This window comes from Dermacentor variabilis, chromosome 1 (assembly GCF_050947875.1).
Source record: "Dermacentor variabilis isolate Ectoservices chromosome 1, ASM5094787v1, whole genome shotgun sequence".
In the NCBI taxonomy this organism is placed as follows: domain Eukaryota; kingdom Metazoa; phylum Arthropoda; class Arachnida; order Ixodida; family Ixodidae; genus Dermacentor; species Dermacentor variabilis.
This window is the reverse complement of record NC_134568.1, coordinates 134,874,037-134,894,630: the sequence shown is the minus strand read 5'-3', so window position 1 is coordinate 134,894,630 and position 20,594 is coordinate 134,874,037. Positions and strand designations below refer to the sequence as shown.

General features: G+C 45.2%; 1 protein-coding gene across 2 annotated transcripts in view; it reads right to left on the bottom strand.

Moving 5' to 3' along the window:
- The window catches only part of LOC142584903 (uncharacterized), a 118,663-nt gene that overhangs the window by 22,108 nt on the left and 75,961 nt on the right, over positions 1-20,594 (bottom strand). The window contains exons 1-2 of one of the 2 annotated variants that reach the window (XM_075695237.1): positions 18,726-19,423; positions 8,842-9,049 (exon numbers count right to left, since the gene is read on the bottom strand). In XM_075695237.1, the coding sequence (XP_075551352.1) occupies positions 8,842-9,049; positions 18,726-18,779 (262 nt within the window). In that variant the 5' untranslated portion in view covers positions 18,780-19,423. Of the gene's footprint in view, positions 1-8,841; positions 9,050-18,725; positions 19,424-20,594 lie in introns of those variants that run through there. The other variant, XM_075695245.1, reaches the window with a different exon arrangement.

Genomic DNA, 20,594 nt, shown 5'->3' with positions numbered 1-20,594 from the left:
AGATGCTTCCTAGAACTCCCTGCAAGTTTGTCATTGGGAGTTTTGCCGTTACTAAATTTTCACCACTCGTTTATTAACAGAACTGATACATGCATGCAGGTGCACAGAGGCTAAGTCAGCAAAGCATACAACCTCGTCTTCCCCATTGTCTATTATGCCCCGTTGTGACAGTTTTATACAAAATATCGATAAGCTATTGTTTCGTTCATCATGTTCGATTAACGCTTCAGTGCTACGTCGTCGCGCAGGTATGTGCGAACAGTACGCTACAGGAATTTCCGTCCATAACCTTGATTATTCATCCTGATATATTGGGGCTCACTGATTATACCTGTGCTCTTCAAAGGTACGGCCATAAATGCTCCTGAAATCTTTAAGCGAGCTATTACGCAATACAAACTTGGACGAGAAGAGCACAAGGACGGAAATTAGATTTTCCTGCAATCGCTCGCAAGGTACATGTCAGTGTAGTAAGTTTGTGTCGTTCTGCGTATAGCGTTTACTGTTTGTTCGTGACTCCCTGTGCATAGCGACTCGAAGTTTACTCGTTTATTTTTTGTCCTAGCTTACTTGTTCTTTTTGGTTTCAACCACACCACACGAAACAGAAAACATTATAAGAAATTTAAAAGCAACCAGCGCAGGTCTTGATAATATGCATTCAAATCACATCAAGTTAATTGCACACCTAATCTCAGAGGTTTTCACAATTCTTATTAACCTAATGCTTAAGACTGGAACTTCCGACAAGAACTTAAACAAGGTAGAATTACTCCTGAATTCAAAAAGGGTGACCGTGCCTTGCTTACTAATCATAGATGAATATGCATTCAACCCTTTTTCAGCAAAGTTATTGAACAGGTGGTAGAAAAGTGCCTAACTAATTACCTATCTAAATTTAATATTCTTTCACCATTCCATTTCGGCTTCCGCAAGGGCTATTCAACCGAACTTGCTCTCATCGCCCTAATTAAACAATTAAAGATGGTAATCGGTAAAGGCATCTATGATGGATCAGTGTTCATGGATCTAACTAAAGCCTTTGATAAAACTAACCATTGCATTTTATCCTTTAAACTTGAATGTATCGGAATAAGAGGTCCTGCTGTAACTTTAATACAAAGTTACTTAACAGATAGGGCACAAATAGTAAGAATTAATGTTGTTCTTTCTAAATTAATGATAAAAACACTGACATATCACAGGGATCCATACTTAACCCACTCGTTTTTAATATATGTTAACGACCTACCTAATAGCAAGTTTTGTTCTAACTATATTATTTATGCAGATGACACAACTATCTTCAACTGTGACAATTGTGTAAGCGACCTAGTTTCGAAACTTAATACTGACTTAAACACCATGTTTTATTGGTGTCATTTTAACGAACTGGATATAAACTCGTCTAAAACTAAATTTGTTTTTTCACGTCCCACCAACGCTCATCCGCATTCATTCCTACGCTCTACCTTAGGAATAATCTTATCACCCATAGTGCTTCCTGTAACTTTTGTTGTGATCGGCCGTTCACCCCGCGACAACCTCCGGTCACGGACAACGCACTTATGGGAAACGGGCCGACGGCCTCGTGAAGGTCGTTCTCAAATGGGATGTTGTATGGCCACCACTGGAGTACCTCGGTCAGGAGAGCTCTGGGCAATTAGCCAGGATATGGTCATTCACCTGTCAGCCACCCAACTTGGCACTTCCACGCCGGAGATGAGGCCAGTGCGCTATCCCCCCTTTCCTGCTTGTCTCCAGTGATGTGCATGTGTTTCCAACAAAGCTCCCTTCGGGGGGAAAGGGCAACAAACCTCCGGATTGGTGGCACCTGCGGTCATCGGTCTCCTAACGCCAGATTGGGGGAGGTGAAACGATCCCCATGCAGGGGATAAAAAGAGCGACGGACGGCTGGAGTGAGGTGCTGTTACAACTTCATGAACTCTTTCTGTACTACTTTGAATTTTCTTGTAAGTATGTAACATAAAGTTGTGTGTAAAACGTCCTGGATACCCGGGCCTAGCCCCACGTTCCCTTACTCCTCCACGAGGTAAGTATATTCCACATCTTCGGATCCCCAGTCGCAGCAATGTTTGGGTGTAGAACGTGACTCTAACCATAAATGTTATGAAAACATAGCCAACATTAGGCAGAAGGCAACCTAGGAAATAAGGACACTTTTGAAAGCTCGGTATGTATTTAGCCATAAGACACTACTCTCTTTATACTACTAATTTATCCATTCACATATGAACTGTCGCATCGCATGCTGGGACAATACGTATGCTATACCCACTTACAATCAATACAAGCATTACAAAACCCGGCTTTAGAATAATTAGTTTTAGTCCTAATCATTTCTACGCCAAACAGTTACTACATAACTATGGTATTCTTACTGTAGACGAACTTATTAACTTTAATCTTGGTACTTTTTTATACCGACAACTAGATAACTCACTGCAACAGTCGTATACCTCGATCTTGTCTGACGAAAACTAATCTTACGCTTCCCAAGGTACGCAGCAATTATGGTAAGCAGAGTATCCATTTTTCGTTCGTTTCCATCTGGAACACACTACCTTCTACTATTAGGTCATGTAAATCGTTTGAATTTAAACGAAAACTGAAAGACCATATTTTATCATCTGCAACCACTTAGTTACGTCTTTTTTTCCTTGTCTCCCTCCAAATGTACACTTTGTTAATACTTGGGCTACACAAATAAAAATTTGGTTGGTTATGCCTCATTATCCATTTACTTTCATAATGGCGTTAGAGTTACTTCTACTTCTGTAATTAGTCGAATGTAATTGTAATTATTATACTTTTTTACTAGCACGTCTGTAGCTGATTTGTATTAGTACTGATAAACCTAAACCAATACTATGTTTTCTATTCCTTTTTATTTTTTACATTAATTGTTTCAAGTGTTTATATTTTTATTTATACGCTGTACAAGATGTCCCATTACAGTCTTTGAGCTCGGGACCTCCTCCTGTATAATATTTCCTTGTACTTTATTTTGTATATTAATAATAAAACCTGCTTCAATTCAAATTTATTCAATGTTGTCTCTAGTACACTGTACCATGGCGATTGGATGTGACAAAAATAATGCGATTCTCGTTTTCACTTGTTTACCTTGTTGAGCTTTTTTTTAATGACATCAACCTAATATGACAATTAAAATTGCGCTTATTAACCAGAATAATCTCGGTTATATTGCTGGTAATTATAATGGAGTTGTTTTAGTATGCATACTTATTATTCAGCGTGAAAGCAATGGAAGACACAGAGTTCGAAGAACACAGGACTAGCGCTGTCTTAACAACTGAAATTTAATGAACAAGATTCTCGAAAAAGAATACATGAATAAACCAACATATGCCTGCGCAGGAAATCTAAGTCACCTGGAAATAGTTACTGAGTAAGTGCGTTCACAATCTAACAAAACGACAGGTGGCTCAGATACACAATCATTGCGCAACTTTTCTGGGGAACTTGCTTAAGCCTTCCATACAGAAAGGTTGCGTGATGATGAATAAGTATGCATCATTTACAACTCGCCCACCTTTCAACCTTATTGTTTTAGTAGCGGTTATTACGTTTTGTAGTTGGTGAATGAGGGAGTTAGTAACGGTTACTACGTTTGTGTGAATACCAATAGTAACTGTCACTACCTTTTTTTTTTAGTAAGCTAGAGTTGCTTCCATTACTACCTGCATGTTACTACCGTGGTGGTCAATATTTTGATAACCGATTACTAACTAAAGGTTGGTAACTACAACGATTTTTTCCCTAAGACTGCTGCTAAATTAGACGCTTGCTAGAGCGCTCTACGACTAGCTCATTGTAAGTTTTTCCCTGTAATAATACCTGCGAAGTTGGTAAATTATTTTGATTAATTATGCAATTAAGCAGAATGTCAGAAACAGTGTGACTTGCTCGATTCAATAGCCAGCAACATGCATTTAGTCGCGTCTTCCTAGAGTGATTCGGCATATTTTTAACAATTGATTATAGTTAGCTGGGACACTCTGTATACTTAGGACACTACCTAAAAGACCCCGCACACTTGAGGGATGACTGAGCGACCCAACACCACCTACTGTGGCCCCGTTAACGGAGCTTGCCACTGTCTTTGGGCACACCGTACCGGAAGAACTGGACCAAGCCTAATCAAGAGTCGACGCCACCAGCGTTTCACTCTCCACACCCATTTCCCGCCGCCTCTCACCATCCCCGAACACCTATAGAAGCCCCGCAGAGGGGCTGGATCTAATAGTTTCTTTTTCCATCTCTCTCTCTCCTCTCGCATGGGGAGCTTACGTGACACCGCAGACGAAAAAAAAAATTGAAAAAAGTGGGCACGTGCGCCCCAGAAGGTGAGAACAAACCCGAATGGTTGAAGCACCACGGTGTCCATTTCTCATTACTTTCTACTTCTCCATTGCGTCAATAGGTATAACCGCGACGACTGTCGAAATCAATTAGCTTCCGCGGACGCAATCAGCGTGAGAGAAAGGGAACATTCTCGCACACCTGCGACGCGGACAAGAGCGCGCCGGTGACGAGTGCGTTTTTATGCGCGTGTACTCGCGAGACGCACAGCGGGCGGCGTTCTTATGCCTTCCTCGGGCATCTTTCGCAAAGGCACGTGGCTCCTGCTATCTCTGTCCAGGCTGCGTCCGAGATAGGCGTGGAAACTTCGCAGTCTAATGTTATATGGTAATCAAATGAGTCTTTACGAACGTCCATCCAGAGGAAGTACATTCATGAAAGGATAAGGTGTCATCTATCTGATCGCAGCAATGCACCGGCAATTACATGGACCTTACCTTTTCATTTCTTGAAGCGCTACGCATTTAAAAATGATGCACATGGGGTGAAGCGTACGCACGTTATATTTGCGGCAAGGCACCAGAAGCAAACGCTGGCCGACGGCATTGGGCGCACGTTTTAATTCAGACACTGCTGGCGTATTAAGTCCTAAATTGTCCAGATACCAGCGAAGAGTTCTTTGCAATACGTAACTAGAGCTTTGAAACGCGTCTGGCGCGGTGAACATCTGTGAAGAAGTGGACAGCTGTAAAGAATAATGCGAGAAGTCTGTGCATCGTGGATGTGGTGGACTCGTTCGTCCTACAGCTGCATCACGTTGCCGACACGCCAAAGCCATCACTGGGTTTTTTCGGCTACGAACATGAAGCTTTCGGAACACGAACGCTACCAAACACCTGGAGTCAGGCACGTACCCAGAATTTTTTTTCGGGGGGACGTCAAATGGACTCGCACAGGAAAGAAGCGCAGGAAGAACACTGCCAAGAACCAGTAAACAAGCGAAAGCGTAAAATAAAGATCACTTTAGTAGAATAGAACTTTAAAAAACAGCAGTCGGCAACAAAGGAACACGGACTGCGCGGAGTTGTGTTACTGCGCCAGCCAATCACAGAAGCAAAGAAAATCGTCGTCATGCGGCCTTTTCAAAATGGCGTCTTACTTGATACCTCCGGAGCGTCTGCTGTTCTTGAAGAGTCTTTTCATCGGCGGAAGCAAAGAGGTGTGCAACAGACATGGACAAAATGTATGGAGTCTGAGCATTTCACTCTTCAAAAGTCTGCGGTGCAGTTCATTTCACTGCTGAACCCATTTTACTCATGAAACTTCACTGCCAACTGAAGTGAAACTGCACAACAAATAGTTGTAGCGAAGCAAGCATGTTATTTCAGTTCAATAAGGTATTAGGCATTCGCCATTGCACTATAATAGGCGAGGGGAAAGGTATAAAATTACGCGCTAATAATTTTATTTTTGTAGTTACCACTTTATTTGGGTAACAGAAAAAGTTTGAAGTACGACTGATTTGCATCCTCGCGGAGGAACAGTCGCTGGCGGTTATGAGGGCGTGGGCAGGGCTTCATTGCAGACTTAAGTTGTACCCGACTATAGTAGTGTTTTTTTCATTAGCTCTGGAAGAAATATCGAGAAATATACGTTTCTGGAACAATCACAGGGGGGGGGGGGGGGGTTTGGATCCCTCGTTTACTGCTCTAGCAAGTTAAGTGCCACAACCGACTCGTATTGTTATTTGGGAAGTTACGTAACGATGCGTGGCCGCCAGTCGCGTACAACCACGTATGGCGCAAGAAGCTGCGATTCTACACGTACTGCACCCACCGCGGAAGGTTCGAAAAACACCTACATAAGCACAGCAGAGAAGTGGCTACGTTAGGCGGCTCAAATGATAACTGTAGAAGAGTCATTCAGAACACACGGAATTGTTCTCCACTTCGGGTGGCATTTTCTCTACTTCCTTTTTAAATAAAACGATGTTGATCCAGAAATATTTTCTTAAACAACGCGTAAATTTGTTAATTTTCACTTTTCCTTCCTGTTTGGCTGTTGCCTTGGCTCTCTCCCTTAGCAGATCGCTTAATTTCTCAAATCCTTGCTTCTCTTGTGTGCAGTTAGCAATTTTGCACGAAAAGAGCTGTACAATTAGGGAAAAACCAGACGAGTTAACGGGTGACAGTCATATTGCCTATGAGTTTAAGAGTTATTGCAGGGTTTGATGATAAACGCTGTCTCGCATTATTTTATTTTCGACCTTATCTAACCCGTATCACGGTTATATGGTTCAAAGGATCTGTCAACGTCGCGGCGAGCAGTCACTCGAGAAAATAATGAAACAAAAAGAAGAGTTAAACGCAATTGACATTTTCTCTGGCCGCAATTCGTTCCACGTGCATACAGACCAGCTGACCACGAACTGAATCCCTTTCCTGGTCCCTGGATCAGTCTGAACGAAGAAGGTTGAACTAAAGAAGCAACAACGATGCGCGTGACCGTTGAATAGACGGTGACAACTGAATGCATCTCGAGTTAATCGCGCGGGCACCGAATTCATGAGGAAACTGGTCTTCATATCCCAGGAGACGCCGATAACTACCCTCATCCAAACGGAGTGAAAAAGGTAGCAATATGTTGACCGCCGAATAGCTGTCAAGTCTCAACATTGATTTGGCGGCGCTTTAGGAATCTGTGAGAAGTGGTGGCGTGGGGCGGAGGGAGGGGGGGTATGCCTGTTAACTTCGGGGGGGGGGGGGGGCCGGGCCCCCCGGGCCCGCCCTTGGGTACGTGCCTGCCTGGAGTTACTGGCAGCTAGTTTAATTAACGAGAAGAAAGGGGATTAACGAAGTGGTCTGATTTTTATTAATCATATCATAAGAAGCCAACAAACAAAGACACCAAGGATAACACAAAAGGAAATTACTTGTACTCCCTAATTGAAATAAAGGAATTACAAATTAATGGAATTGAAAGTGGATGAAAAAAAACTTGCCGCAGGTGGGGAACGATCCTGCGTCTGCGCATTACGCTCAATTGGTAGAGCATCGCACGCGCAATGCGGAGACGTGGGATCGTTCGCCCCCTGCGGCAAGTTGTTTTTTCATCCACTTTCATTGCCATTAATTTATCATTTCTTTATTTCAATTAGTCAGTACAAGCAATTTCCCCTGTGCTGTCCTTGGTGTCTTCGTTTGTTGGCTTCTTATGATATGGCAGCTAGTTTAGGCCTATAAGGAGTCACGAATGAGGAATACACTCTATATTCCAGATCGCGGTCTCTGCAGCGGTGCAGCTTTCAAATTACAGACCGATCTCCGAAGTTTGCGAGCACAGCAAAAAGAGAGAGAGAGGGGGGCAATAAATTCTATTTTTTAATGGGTTCGGAGAGGGAAAAGGAGGGGAGGGGAAAGCGGTGCTCTAGGTATCTCTCCGGACACCTGCAATAAGGTTGACACTGTATGTGATGAAAAAAGTTAAAATTAACCTTGCAGAAAACTAACTGTGGCATAAAAGCTGTTTGAGGAAAATGTAAGAATAGAACATTGGCCAGTTCGTTTGTTACATATTTTTCAGCCGTTGCAGCTGTCATAACGGGAGAAAAAGAAAAGAAGAACAAGGCCAAACGTTTCGTTGCAAAGGGAGACGGTAAACCTTCCCTGATGTCGAAACAAACACCCATGGCGTGGGATCCATGCTTAAGGAATTTCAAAAGCAAAGGCGCCGCGAAGTTTCTGAGGTTGTTTTTCTTCAGGAAACTGATCCACTCTGATTTCGTTACGTTGCATATATACAATTCCTACACTGTGACAAAAACTCCTTAAATAGATCAGGACCGCTAGCTTTGAAAATAATACGTCGCTACGTTCTGCAAGGAAATACCGCGGTACTTAAAGAAAAATGCAAGGGGTTCGTAGTTTAAATATGAGCAAAGGAAAATTATATTTACACTGGCTTCGTAGTTCGAAAGGCCCTGAAAGTTTTCCTCATTCATGAGCTAGGACACGTGCAAAGGAAAATCCTCTGAAAACTAGGAGAAAAAAAAAAGCGAAGCACTTGCTGTCACGCCGACACTACAGGAAGGAGACGAGGGATCGCTAGGCAAACGCCTGCATGGCTTCATTCGTCTTCTTGGTGTCACGTAAATCTGAGTCCGGCGTGTCCTATTTTTTTTCTTTCCCGCGAACGTTCTCTCCGTTTCTCCAGTCTGCCACCTAAGGACCTCAAAAGCATGTGCGGCCTCCGTCCTTTGCGGCCTTAGAAGAGGGGAAATTCAAAGAAACCATTTGGCCTATCCATTCACCCATAGATATATCAGAATATGCACTGCACGTCCCCTCTCGGGGCGCATAAAGGATCAACGATTCAGTGCAGACTATAGTCGTTAAGTTGCCTCTGGTGAAGCCAGTTTACAAGCAGTGTCTGCCACGAAAAAGGTCCCGATGAACGTGGCAGGTGTTGGAGCACGATCAGCACAGCCAGTACTCACGCAGGAAGGCCTCGAGGTCGCCCTTGAGGTTCGTCAGCGTCTGTCGTGTGCGGTCCAACACGAGGCTCTTGTGGTCGTCGCCGCCTCCCATCAAGAGGTCCGACTCGGAGGGCATCCATACTGCCAGCACCACGCGCAGGAAGGCGATCTCCTTGCTCGCCTCGTACAGCCTCCCCGACAGCAGGATGAGTGCCAGGAAGGACAGCCCCTGCAAAGCACGCAAACCGCGCCGGTCGGCCATGCGTCAGTGAGCGCGCGCAGGTCCCAAACACACGGTGAAATGAAACAAATGATGAAATTATACGGGGTAATTGTAAAGTGCTACGCGTATGCAAGCTCGCAATTAAAGTCAGATGTTTGAAGATATGAGTCGTGCACGTGCGCACGACCCTTCCAAAGGCATGGACACATCGGGCGCAGTCGCAACACAAATTTGTAATAATAATAATAATAATAATAATAATAATAATAATAATAATAATAATAATAAAGTATTAAACAAAGCCGATGGCCCCTACCGTACTACTTTCCAACTTTAGGCGCTCGTCTCGAGCTCAGTGCCGCACATTACCATTCAAAAATTAAGACTCCCCCGCTGCGCCTTCCCGCCCATATCCTAAACGACATTTTTTTCGAAGACGAACATCCTTGGACCATGGTCGTGTGCGTCGCTGCCGCAGTAAGCAATGGCAGCATTACTGCAGTGCCTCCAGCCTAAAGTTCTATGCGACCGTTTATAGACTTACTGCGCATATTCACATGTGCGCGCGAACTAGTGCTCTTTCCCTCTCCTTCTTTTTCCTCTTTTTGTCCGCCCCTTCCCCTGTAGTGCAGGATATCAAACCGGACGTTCGTCCGTTTAACATTTCTGCCTTTCCTTTCTCCTATCTATCTATCTATCTATCTATCTATCTATCTATCTATCTATCTATCTATCTATCTATCTATCTATCTATCTATCTATCTATCTATCTATCTATCTATCTATCTATCTATCTATCTATCTATCTATCTATCTATCTATCTATCTATCTATCTGTGACATGCCCTCCTTTCCTTGTGTGTAGGGGTTCTTGTGTTCGCTTCTTCAGCAAAGCTTGATCTATATACTTGTGCTTTTAGTATTCAAAAAAGTGGCCGGTATGTTCTTCTCGAGATGCCAGGCTCTCCTCTTTCTTCCTTCTTAAACTAGGGATACCTATATATTTCACTTTGCGAAGTAACGCTATGCCAGCATATGTGACGGTGGTAAATATTTCGGCATGATGTCTGTAATATGTCACCAGCGTCGGTCCCTTTACCCTGAATTCGTCTACTGTAGCGGCCTCCCTTCTTGGTGCTAATCCCGGTGAAAAAATAAATAACTTTGATGTATACCTTAAATACAATTTTGTTTTTCCTCGGTTCCTTTCTTATTGAACTGTTAAACTATACCCAACGTCTGCATGAAAGTGTGTGTGCGTGCGTGTTTTGTAAGCGTTTAGATCACTTTTGCCTCACATTTGAACCAGAGTCAGCTAACGTACCTAATGTACAGGATTGTACAGCATTTGCGGAAAGGGAAGCCATTGCGAACATGACCGCCGCTGACACCGCAATGTCTACTCGCTCTTCTGTTGCACCAGCACTACTCCAAAGCACGAGAGAGAGAGGCAAACCCTCGACCTCATCGTGCATATCTTTCGAAGCCCAGAAGTTGCGCGGGCGCAACACGACGCATGCAGGAATGAGCAACACTCGTGCTAATATTGGTTTCGTTGCTTTTGAAAAAGGATGCGCGTTTCCTGCTTGAAAAAAGGCTTCCGGAATACGGGGCGATCATCTTTAACTTTACGGAATTTTTTTAACATGGCTTGCTGCAGATAACATAATTCTAGTCCTTGAGCTTGATTATTAAGAGAGGCGAACATTAGTTGCTCGTGAAATAGAAACACATGTTCGACTAATTAACACAAATTCATCAAATAACTTCTTAATTAAATACTTTGGGACATACATTGCAATTTACGAATTGTAGCCGGTGAGTTTGCAAGGCATATCCACTTGGAATGAATTTCCAGAATGATACCAGTTTGGAGATATGGGCCATCAAACTCGCCGTAAAAATTCACTGTTCCACTTGCTTATTTTAAGAAAACGCTCTTTTATGCATTGAAGCACAAAATTAACTATAACGCCCATGTATTTCGTCCCACACTTTTGGAAACATCTTGAAAATGGTTTCATCCTGGAAATTCATTTCAAACGGATACGTGTCACAATTTCACCGACTGCTATTGGTAAATTGCAATATGTGTCGTAAAGCACTTAATTAGGAAGTTAATTAGTAAAATTTTGGCAATTCGTTGAATGCGTGTTTCGATTTCTCGGGCTAGTAATATCGGCCTCCTCGAGTAATGCAGCTCAAAAATAATTATGATATCTGCTAGAAGCGATTTTTAAAAAACTCTGCAAAACTTAAAGATGATCACCCCGTATGTTTCTTATGAGAAAGCGAGAAATAATTTAATGAGAGCTGGAGATATTAGCTTATCCAAACGCCTTACGTTCTACTCCAAATGGTTAGCGATGAACATAAAATAATTGCCGCAAAAATTAAAGCTAGTCTGCAAAAACTAGAGGAAAAAACGCCCCTATGAGGCACTACTCTATGCTCCCCGGACGCAAACACTTTTGCAAAGAACCGCCTCATCGCCAGCTCATCAGTCGCACGAAAACCGAACGGGCCTCCGGCGCTGTTTAACATGGTGCCAGAAGGAAGACCGTGCGGCTTGAACAGTTTTCGGGCGTTTGGGGACGTCGATAGAAACTCCAGGTTTACCATACAGAGCCTGGGCGCTCGGAGAGCCACGTGCTTTCCGCAGACGATCAGATCATGAACACGCGGAAGCACAACCCCCGCTCCGTGTCACGCCAGCTGCGGGCACTGTGGATACCGGCGGCAGCAGCTTCGATAGGCTGCGCAAGCGAAAATTCAGCGCGATAATCAAACTGTGTCGCCACATACGCCACGTCGTCCGCTACACAGCCCTTCGCGACATGCAGCGGAGAGTTCCGGTCGTTCTTTTCAAGGACGAGTTGTTAAGGCCTGGCAAGTGACGCCGAATTCGTTGTTGACCAGGGACTATGGGAGGGCGAGCTGTCGCTGCTATGAATAAGCAAGCTCCCTCGTGGCAAGCCGCTAACCTCTGTCAACAGACGGCGTGGGCCAAGCGGCGCTAATATGACGCTTCGCGCTTTCGCAGTGCGTAGAATCTGCTGCCGCCGGCGTCCGCGACTCACGCGGAGCACAGCGCGAGCCCCACTTTCGTGTTCGCGCTATAAGAGTGCACCGCCCAGTACTACGCATTAGAGGTAATTAAATTAAATTCCGTGTTTTTTACGTGCCAAAATCACGATGTCATTATGAGGCTCGCCGTAGTGGGGGCACTACGGATCAATTTTGACCCCCTACGGTTCCTTAACGCTCACCCAATGCACAGTACACGGGTGCTTTTGCGTTTTGCCCCCATCGAAATGCGGCCGTCGTGGCCGGGATTTGATCCCTGCGCCCTCGGGCCTACAGCAGCGCAACGCCAAAGCAACGTACGATGCCACCACGGCGGGTACTGCAAGTATTATACTAAGCCGGAATGAAACGGGCACGGCAAAAAGAAAAAAATTACAGGGTCTCTTAAGATCTCTCTTAAGAGGTGAACGGCGAAAGCCTACTCTTCCTCTTTTTTATGATTCTCCTCTTTCTCTTTTGCCTCTTCTCTTTCTTTTCTTTCTTTTAGTCACTTCTGCTCACTACTAAGCATTTTTAGTCATTTGTAATCAATTGTGGTCATTACAAGCCGCCGTTAGACATATTGGTCATTTCGGAGTCATTAGTAGTCATTACAAGTCATTAGTAGTCATTATTAGTCATTACTAGTCCTTGTTAACATCTACCAATCTTTATTGTATAGGTATCATTCACTAACTGTCACTATCAATCATTTTTCCTTTTTTAATCTGTCTTGAATCTGTCTTCATATGGCGTATGACACTTCGGCGGACACTCTGGCCGTCAGGTCTGCTGACACAAACTTCACCACGGGCCTAGAAAGGGTTTAGCCTTAAAAGAAATAACGAGGCTTCTTTTCACTAACGTACAGAACAATGGTAGCTTTCGAAGTGGATGACGTGAATTGCATTTTCCAATTTTCGCGATGAAGACGCTATACACTTCATTCTCTTCTTTTCTGCGCAGTAGTTCACTTTACGCCCATCACTGCTCCCTCTGAGACGTTGGTAAGTCACACCACGAAGATGCCTTAGCCGAGCCTTGGCGAAAACGCAGGTGCTCACACACCGCATACACAGCCGTGGCCATTCTGCGCAAACTGCCGCTCAAAGAGGAGGTCTCCGTTCGGAGCCGGTGGAAGGACACCGCGAAATACTAGCGGAGCCGACGCAAGCTGTGCGTCTCTCGACCGACTCCTCGAGGCGTACACACGAGTCATTATTCATACAGGCGCAAAAGTGGTCCTCTAAAGACCAATGCTCCCGCAAACGCCGTAAGAAAATCGCGGAAGACGTATTCATACTTCCACGCTCGCCAGTATTAGTGTGGCTGGCGTGACTCTCACTTGTATTCCGAGTTCGGAGGCTCAACAGGTTTACCGGTCCGCTATATGTATACTGATATACTACAGGCCATTACATGTCGTTCTTCGTCCAGCCATGTAAAGAGCGGAATGGCCCTGCCGACACTGCCGTACTCTTATTTCAAGCACTTCGCTGAAGAACTATATTCCACGAGCGTGATAGCTCATGCAGTCGTCATACAAAACCCTATAGTCTGCTAGGTCTCGGAAGTAAACAAAATAGTCAGGCCATGACAGCACTTTCAAGTAATTAAGCGAAAGAAATTTTATAGTTTGCGTACCTTGCGTTTAATTTTGACTCTATATGGAAGTATGAGGTTTTGAAGGAAGCAGTCTACGCCCACGGCCGTAGCAGTGACAGGCTCTCTGAATCGCAAGAAGCTCGGAGGTCATGAGGTTACATTTCTTCCCGGCTTTAGGGATCCCGGCTTTATTGGGCGCTCGTCCAGTTTGTCTAGTGTGGCTGAGTGAACTGCTCTTTGCGGGTTGAAACGAGGGCACTCACAAAGAAGATGCGCGATTGTTTCATTGCACCCGCAGAAGCCACAAAGTGGGCTGTTGGCCATTCCGATAAGAAAAGAGTACGCATTTGAAAATGCTACTCCAAGCCATAGACGCACTAGAAGGGTGCAGTCACGTCGTGGAAGCTCGGGCGGAATACGGAGCTGTAAATTAGGGCCCAGGGTATGAAGGCGTGCACTTGTGAACCCGGATTAATTCCACTAAGCTAATGTTAGGTCACGCGCAAGTGCGGAAAGTTTTCTCGCTGCGTCGGCTCTCGAAAGTGGAATGGCAACGCAGTTGACGCCGTCGTGGGCAGATCGGGCAGCTGCGTCTGCTAGATCATTGCCATGTATGCCACAGTGACTAGGCAACCACTGATACATCGTGTCCTTCGTCAACTATGCGATGGTGGACTTTTCTGATCTCTGCGACAAGCTGCTCATGTGATCCATGGCGCAGTGCTGATAGTACACTCTATAGGGTTGCCTTGGAATCACAGAAGATTGACCATGCATGGGGTGCTTCCTCCTGAATGAATGAAGAGCCGCACGCAGGGCTACCAGTTCAGCAGCTGTCGTTAATGATACATGTGACGTTTTTAGCTGTATTTTGACGGGTCCTGTTGGTATCACCACAGCGGCAGCTGAACTTGCAGGTGTGATTTAGCTATCGATGTAAACATGTACGCGGCCACTGTGCACCTCATGTAAAAGTCCTAATGTGGCCGGCTTCAGGGCAAACGACGGCATGTTAGCTTTCCTCGTGATTCCTGGGATGGTAAGGCGTATTCCAGATTTGCGCAGGCACCATAAAGGTGAGGATGTTTCAAAGTTCTTTCAAAGGATATGGGGGTGAGGGGTATTTCTTTAATGAAAGACCACTCCGGCATCTTGGACCGCATTTCTTTCTGTTTTAGTTTTTCTATTTATATCTTTTTAACGCGGCAGCTGTTGTGGAATTTTCAGTTCTCCAAGTGTTCGTAATCCTTAACAATACAAGTTACGGTACGCAATATCGAATTGCTGTGGTTACTTGCCTTTTGGTAACCATAGTGAAGGAAGCCAGCTGCACCTTTTATTCTGCTGAACACTTTTATGTAGCATGTACGGAACAACAGAAAGCTGTGTCGGGGGTTTTTCATGTTTCTCTACAATTTTCTCACCGACACTTTTCATCTAATTATAATATTTAGGAAGTTCATTAATTAATCATGTCTAATTATGTAATTAGGGGGAATACAAACAATAATCTGAGTATCTCCAAGCGACGGCAAAGAATATTACCTTGGTTCCGTCCAGCTTCGTGGCATTTGTATATTTTTTAAACCTTGGTGCATGATAGTTGGGACACCATATATATATATATATATATATATATTGTCACGTGGTCGTGACATCAAAGAACACAGTAGCAATACTGTGAAAGGCAAAACTAGCTTTTATTGGGCGAACCTGTGCCCACAAAACAGGCTACACTTAAAGCACAACGAGAGCGGCGAACACAGTCGGCGATCGTCGAAAATCTGATCAGCGGGTCAAGCGCGTCGGCTTTTATACAGCAGTCGTCCAATGTTCCAGACTAATCGTTCGGACCCGCGTGCCTTCCACAAAGTTCTACACCATTCGCGTCACGCGATGAAATCAGATAACACAAGGTTCGGCGACAACAGACAGCCGGGTAGAAGCATCGGTAACTTTCCAGAAACTTCGGATACATGCAGGCGCGTCCCGCTCTGTGCGATTACATTTGTTAGGCGGCGAAACGTGGTCGCCCGATAAAGATAAGCACACGTGTCTATATATATATATATATATATATATATATATCGACCATCTGAGGCTCTTTGGTGTTCAACCACTAACAGCAGCACCGTACACGAGCGTCTTTAGATACGTACCACCCACATGGGAATGCGACGGCCACTAATTAAACCCACGACCAGTGCTGAACCACCACGGCGGGTGAGATTCAAATCTGAGAATAAATAAATTAAATGAGAGGAGAACGAAGACAAAGTTCACGTTATCGTAATAAATACTCATTTGCCCCCTCCCCATGCGCACTTCAATACTCTGAAACAGTCACATGGCCAGACAAAAGCTGTTTCACAGTATTCGGTTTGTCTGTAGATTGATTGATTGATTGATTGATTGATTGATTGATTGATTGATTGATTGATTGATTGATTGACTGACAAGTGAGCGAGTGAGCGAACAGTGCCCGTGGTGGGCACGGTCAACCTGTTCAGGGCGCGTGTCGGCAGCTGTTTCGTCCGCGCGCCTACAGCTGCATCTCGTGCGTCTCCATAAGGGCGCGAGATATCCGGCGTTACGTCAGCACCGACCGACCTCTATGGTTCTGACTCTGTGAACTTATTTCTTTCAGATGAACATGGTTCATTAACCTTGAAAACCGCAGCATATGGCAGACATATAGGACGAAGAGAAACGGCACACTACTATAGCCTTCACCATTCGTCCGGTGTGCGTCAAGCGCTGCCGTTTTCAAGATGCGGCACCATCTAGCCAGAAAGCCTATATTGTATTATGTCCGCTAACTCCTCCTTTTTTAGAGCGCAGCTCTTTGGCGTCCGTTCCTGGGTTTCGCGTCGTCGTCGGCGTCGGCGTCGTCGTCGGCCTCGTAACCAGCTCCGCCCCCCTTTCATCCCCCCAGCGCTAGCAGCGACCGACTGATACCGCTGGATGCCGCTGACGCCGCTAGAGAGTCAAGATAACGTGACTGCATAGAACACCGTCGCCGCCATGCAGAAAGAGTATCAGTCAGAGGCATCAGTCAGTCGCTGCTATCTCTTCCCTCCTCCCTTTATCGTGTTGTCCGCTTGCTGCGCGCGCTTCTGCCCCCATCGTTTGCCGCTGGGTGTACACGCCGCCCCCCTCCGCTTCCGCTTACTGCTGGTTGCTCTCGACGGCGGCGATGAGCCTCCGCTTCGGCGGCGCGAACTGCAGGGTCTTCTCGGCGGCGGCGATGAGCTTCTGCTTCAGCCTCGCTTACTGCTGGTTGCTCTCGACGGCGGCAATGAGCCTCCGCTTCGGCGGCGCGAACGGCAGGGTCTTCTCGGCGGCGGCGCTTAGCCTCTGCTTCCCCCACGGCTGTGACAACCTCGCGAGGCACTTGTATAGATCTCGTCTTTGAGAATCAAGCATTGGTGTACCAAGTCGAACATATATCAGTCTATTTCTCCGACCACAAAGCTTCCTTCATGACTGTCAAGAACTGTTAGTGGAGTCTTTGTTAAAGGAATACGTGTGAAAAATAAAAAAAAAATTCTGTGATAGCGCATACATGTGTTGCTCGATTTCTTTGCCTCAATCTATCCAAAAGGTGAAACAGCTTATTTGCTGCGCTCAAATTTCGCATTAGGAAGTAACGTAATCGTCGGTAATTTTTTTTTCTCTCTCTCTCCGTGATATGTTCGTGTCGCATGCGACGCTGACTACATGACAGCAAGCGTGACGGTCTCGCAAACTACACCAGCTGCCTTCATTCGCTTCATTGGTGTCGCTATAGCGCGCCACACGTAACTCGCGCATATCAGCGAGGTAAATTAATGTAAGCTCATAAATTCATAGAGCACGATAAGATCAACTTTTCCGACGTCTTAAACGAAGCCCACTGCTTCAGAAAGTGATGCCGGAAGAAAAAAAACGCCTCTCAGCGTATTAAGGATTTCTTGTCATGCTGACCAACGTGAGCTGCTTCTAGCTAGTTTCTGATTCCGCCACTTGTATTCAAGCACGCTACCCTACACTCACGACATAAACAATAGTCGTTCGTTACAGCGGCAACAAATCTGCTCACGCACTACTAGGATCTTGTTAACCGCGCGTAACAGTACGTTCTCTTAAGCATTAGAAAGGCTGTGGCCGCAAAGGATGTCCTGGATAAAATGTATACCCTTCTTTTCCTTCTTCTTCGCATTGTTTTGCTTTCTTTCGTTTTTTTTTCTGGTGCGAAAGTGTCAAAGAGCTTACTGGGCGTAGAGCCCGCGTCTGTCATCTGCAGGAGCGAAACGGCGCCTCATTCTCCGTTGGCTGCGACGCCAAGTCACGAGCGCGCCTCGACCGTGCAGAGCGGGCGAAAGGGAACACCTGCTGCAGCAATAGTGCGCCAGGGGTTTGCCTGTGGGGACAGGACATTGCCGCGACGCCACTTGACCCTCTCTCGCATTCCTCGTCCGCACAAGCTCTCGCCTGCGTTCTAACTGCGCTTCGGCAAGGCAAAATCAAAACGCGCCAGGCGTCTCAACGCACCCGCTTGTCCGCGAGAAGTTCACAACTCGAAGGACCACTCAGGGGCGTTCAATTGGTCATTAATGCTTTTGCATTCCAAACTCATAAGAAATGTTCAATTGTCTTTCTTTCTCCTTCTTTTGTGAGATTGGACAGGCAGACCTCTCACAGTCCACAGAATTAAATTGTAAGACTTAACGTCCCTCCTAAACTGCACAGCTGGTTACGACTCACGAGGGACACTGTAGTGGAAGTCGCCGGAGTAATTTTGACTACCTGGGGTTCTTTAACGTGACACGTGCCGCAGAAGGGAAATGAGAGAGGGGGGCGCATAGTGGAGTGAAATAATGTGAGATATAAGTATTCTCAGCTGTACTATTAAAAAAACAGATAAATATAGCTCTGGGACCGCCATCACATCGAAAGCACAGCACGTTTTCAAGCATATGCACTAAGTAAGAGAGTAGATTAAAAAAAAACACTGCTGCATTCGTCTCACCAGTGGCACGTAGAGGCAGGGCAGTTTCTGATCTTCCCGATCCGTGGAGTACATCTCCGTTTTTCTTCGGAAACTTTTGGAGCACTCGGATACACAAAGGTCACTCGCAGTCAATGTCTCTAGTCCTCACAGTGATGCAGAGTTTTCTAAAGAACATGGTCACCGTATTCGAGCTGGTACGCGGGCAAAGTTGGCAACGCATCACCACGACCTCGACCCACGGAGTAGGGTTAACGCGTGAAACACAGAGCTCAGAGAGCAATGACAGGAAATGCGAGTCAGGTAAGCCCACCGAACATAGCGATATTATTAGGAATTACCACATACTCAGGTTCGAGGTGTTACTTATCCACGCTGTAGTACAGCTTCAGTTTAAGCTCTGTACATTCATGTGCATTTGAGCCTGATTTGCCTCCACACTCCTGGCATTCTGTCCAATTGGAAGATTTGCGCACTAAAACTGACAATACATGTATGTGCAACACCACAGCCGCTCGAATGCTGCTGAGACGATTGGTGAAAAAGTACGAGTCGCTGTAATGTTCAATGCAATAAAGTCAGTAAGATTAGTTACGATCTATTGCCACCTCATCCATTCATTTGGTCTCGACAAATTCACGCGCAGCGTGGCAGATGTTTACTGAATATTCGTAAACGGTATCAAGACACGCCTACTTGACCAAAGTTGGAGTTTTCGTTCCATCCATGCCTAGGAACAGAAGTGTATTGGCCTGGAATGGAAAGTAAAACTATTCATGACAATTGCTCATCAAAGCATGTTAGTTATAGGAACAATAAAACAGCCCATATTGAACGGCAGAAAAACCCGTCACTTATGATAGTACATAACAGTCAGACTTCGCAATATTACAAGATGAATGCATCGCTACAGGAAGATGAATTACCTGTTAACAACAGAAACGATAGTTCAACTCGAGTCTAAAGAATGAAATGAAAAATTATGTGGACAGGAGTGCCAAGAAAAAATAGTTACTCACAGAGATATAGCTTGTCGGCAAATATTACAAGTCCCAATAATTGTCAAAAGCACGGAGTCCACTTCCAGCAATAATCACGGTGGTCCAATTAAGCGACGCCCAAGTCACACAGTGCTTAACGCTTTCTTTCGCTGAACAAGAGAGAACAAAATATGGAACATGTCCAAAACTACAGTGAGCGAGCCAGAGGGCGCACGTGTCAGATTGTCGTGCAGACTTCGTCACTAAAACTGCAAAATTTATAAGGTGTTGCATGCAACGACGACCCTGCGACGTTGTAACACAGTACGTTCTGACGTTCTAGAATGTTCAGTAAACTCCAGAACGTTTTAACGTCTAGTGTACGACACCTGCGCGAAGAATGCACAGTATAATAGTGATTTCTTGGAGCAGCCGCACTTAGACGGACAGAGCTAGCCTGGAAGTAGCGTTAGAGCAATGCTATATCACGTAGCAACGCTGTTCCAAGCACAGAAATCAGTCGGTTTGAAACGCTGAAGGCGTATATAACTGAAAAACTCTTCTGCTAGAAAACACAATGTGAGACGACACAGATGAGGTCTACGAAGATATGAATGTCATTGCTACGAAGATTTGAACTTTATCCTTGCCATCAAGAAAGTTAAGGCTCAGTTTGACTATTCCACACATACACAAAATTCAGACGCACGTTTTACATTATAAATACATTCAATGAGAACCCAGAGAATACGCAAGCGCTCTAGCCCGTATTTTCGTCATAAAGACCTGCACTTGAAACACAAATTCCTTGCAGCCAATGTCGGATAAAAAGCTACATGCAGCGCTGTGTACAAAGCCGCGATCGTGGCTCCACCACAGGAACCTGCCGCCGAAGTGGACTGCAAGAGCG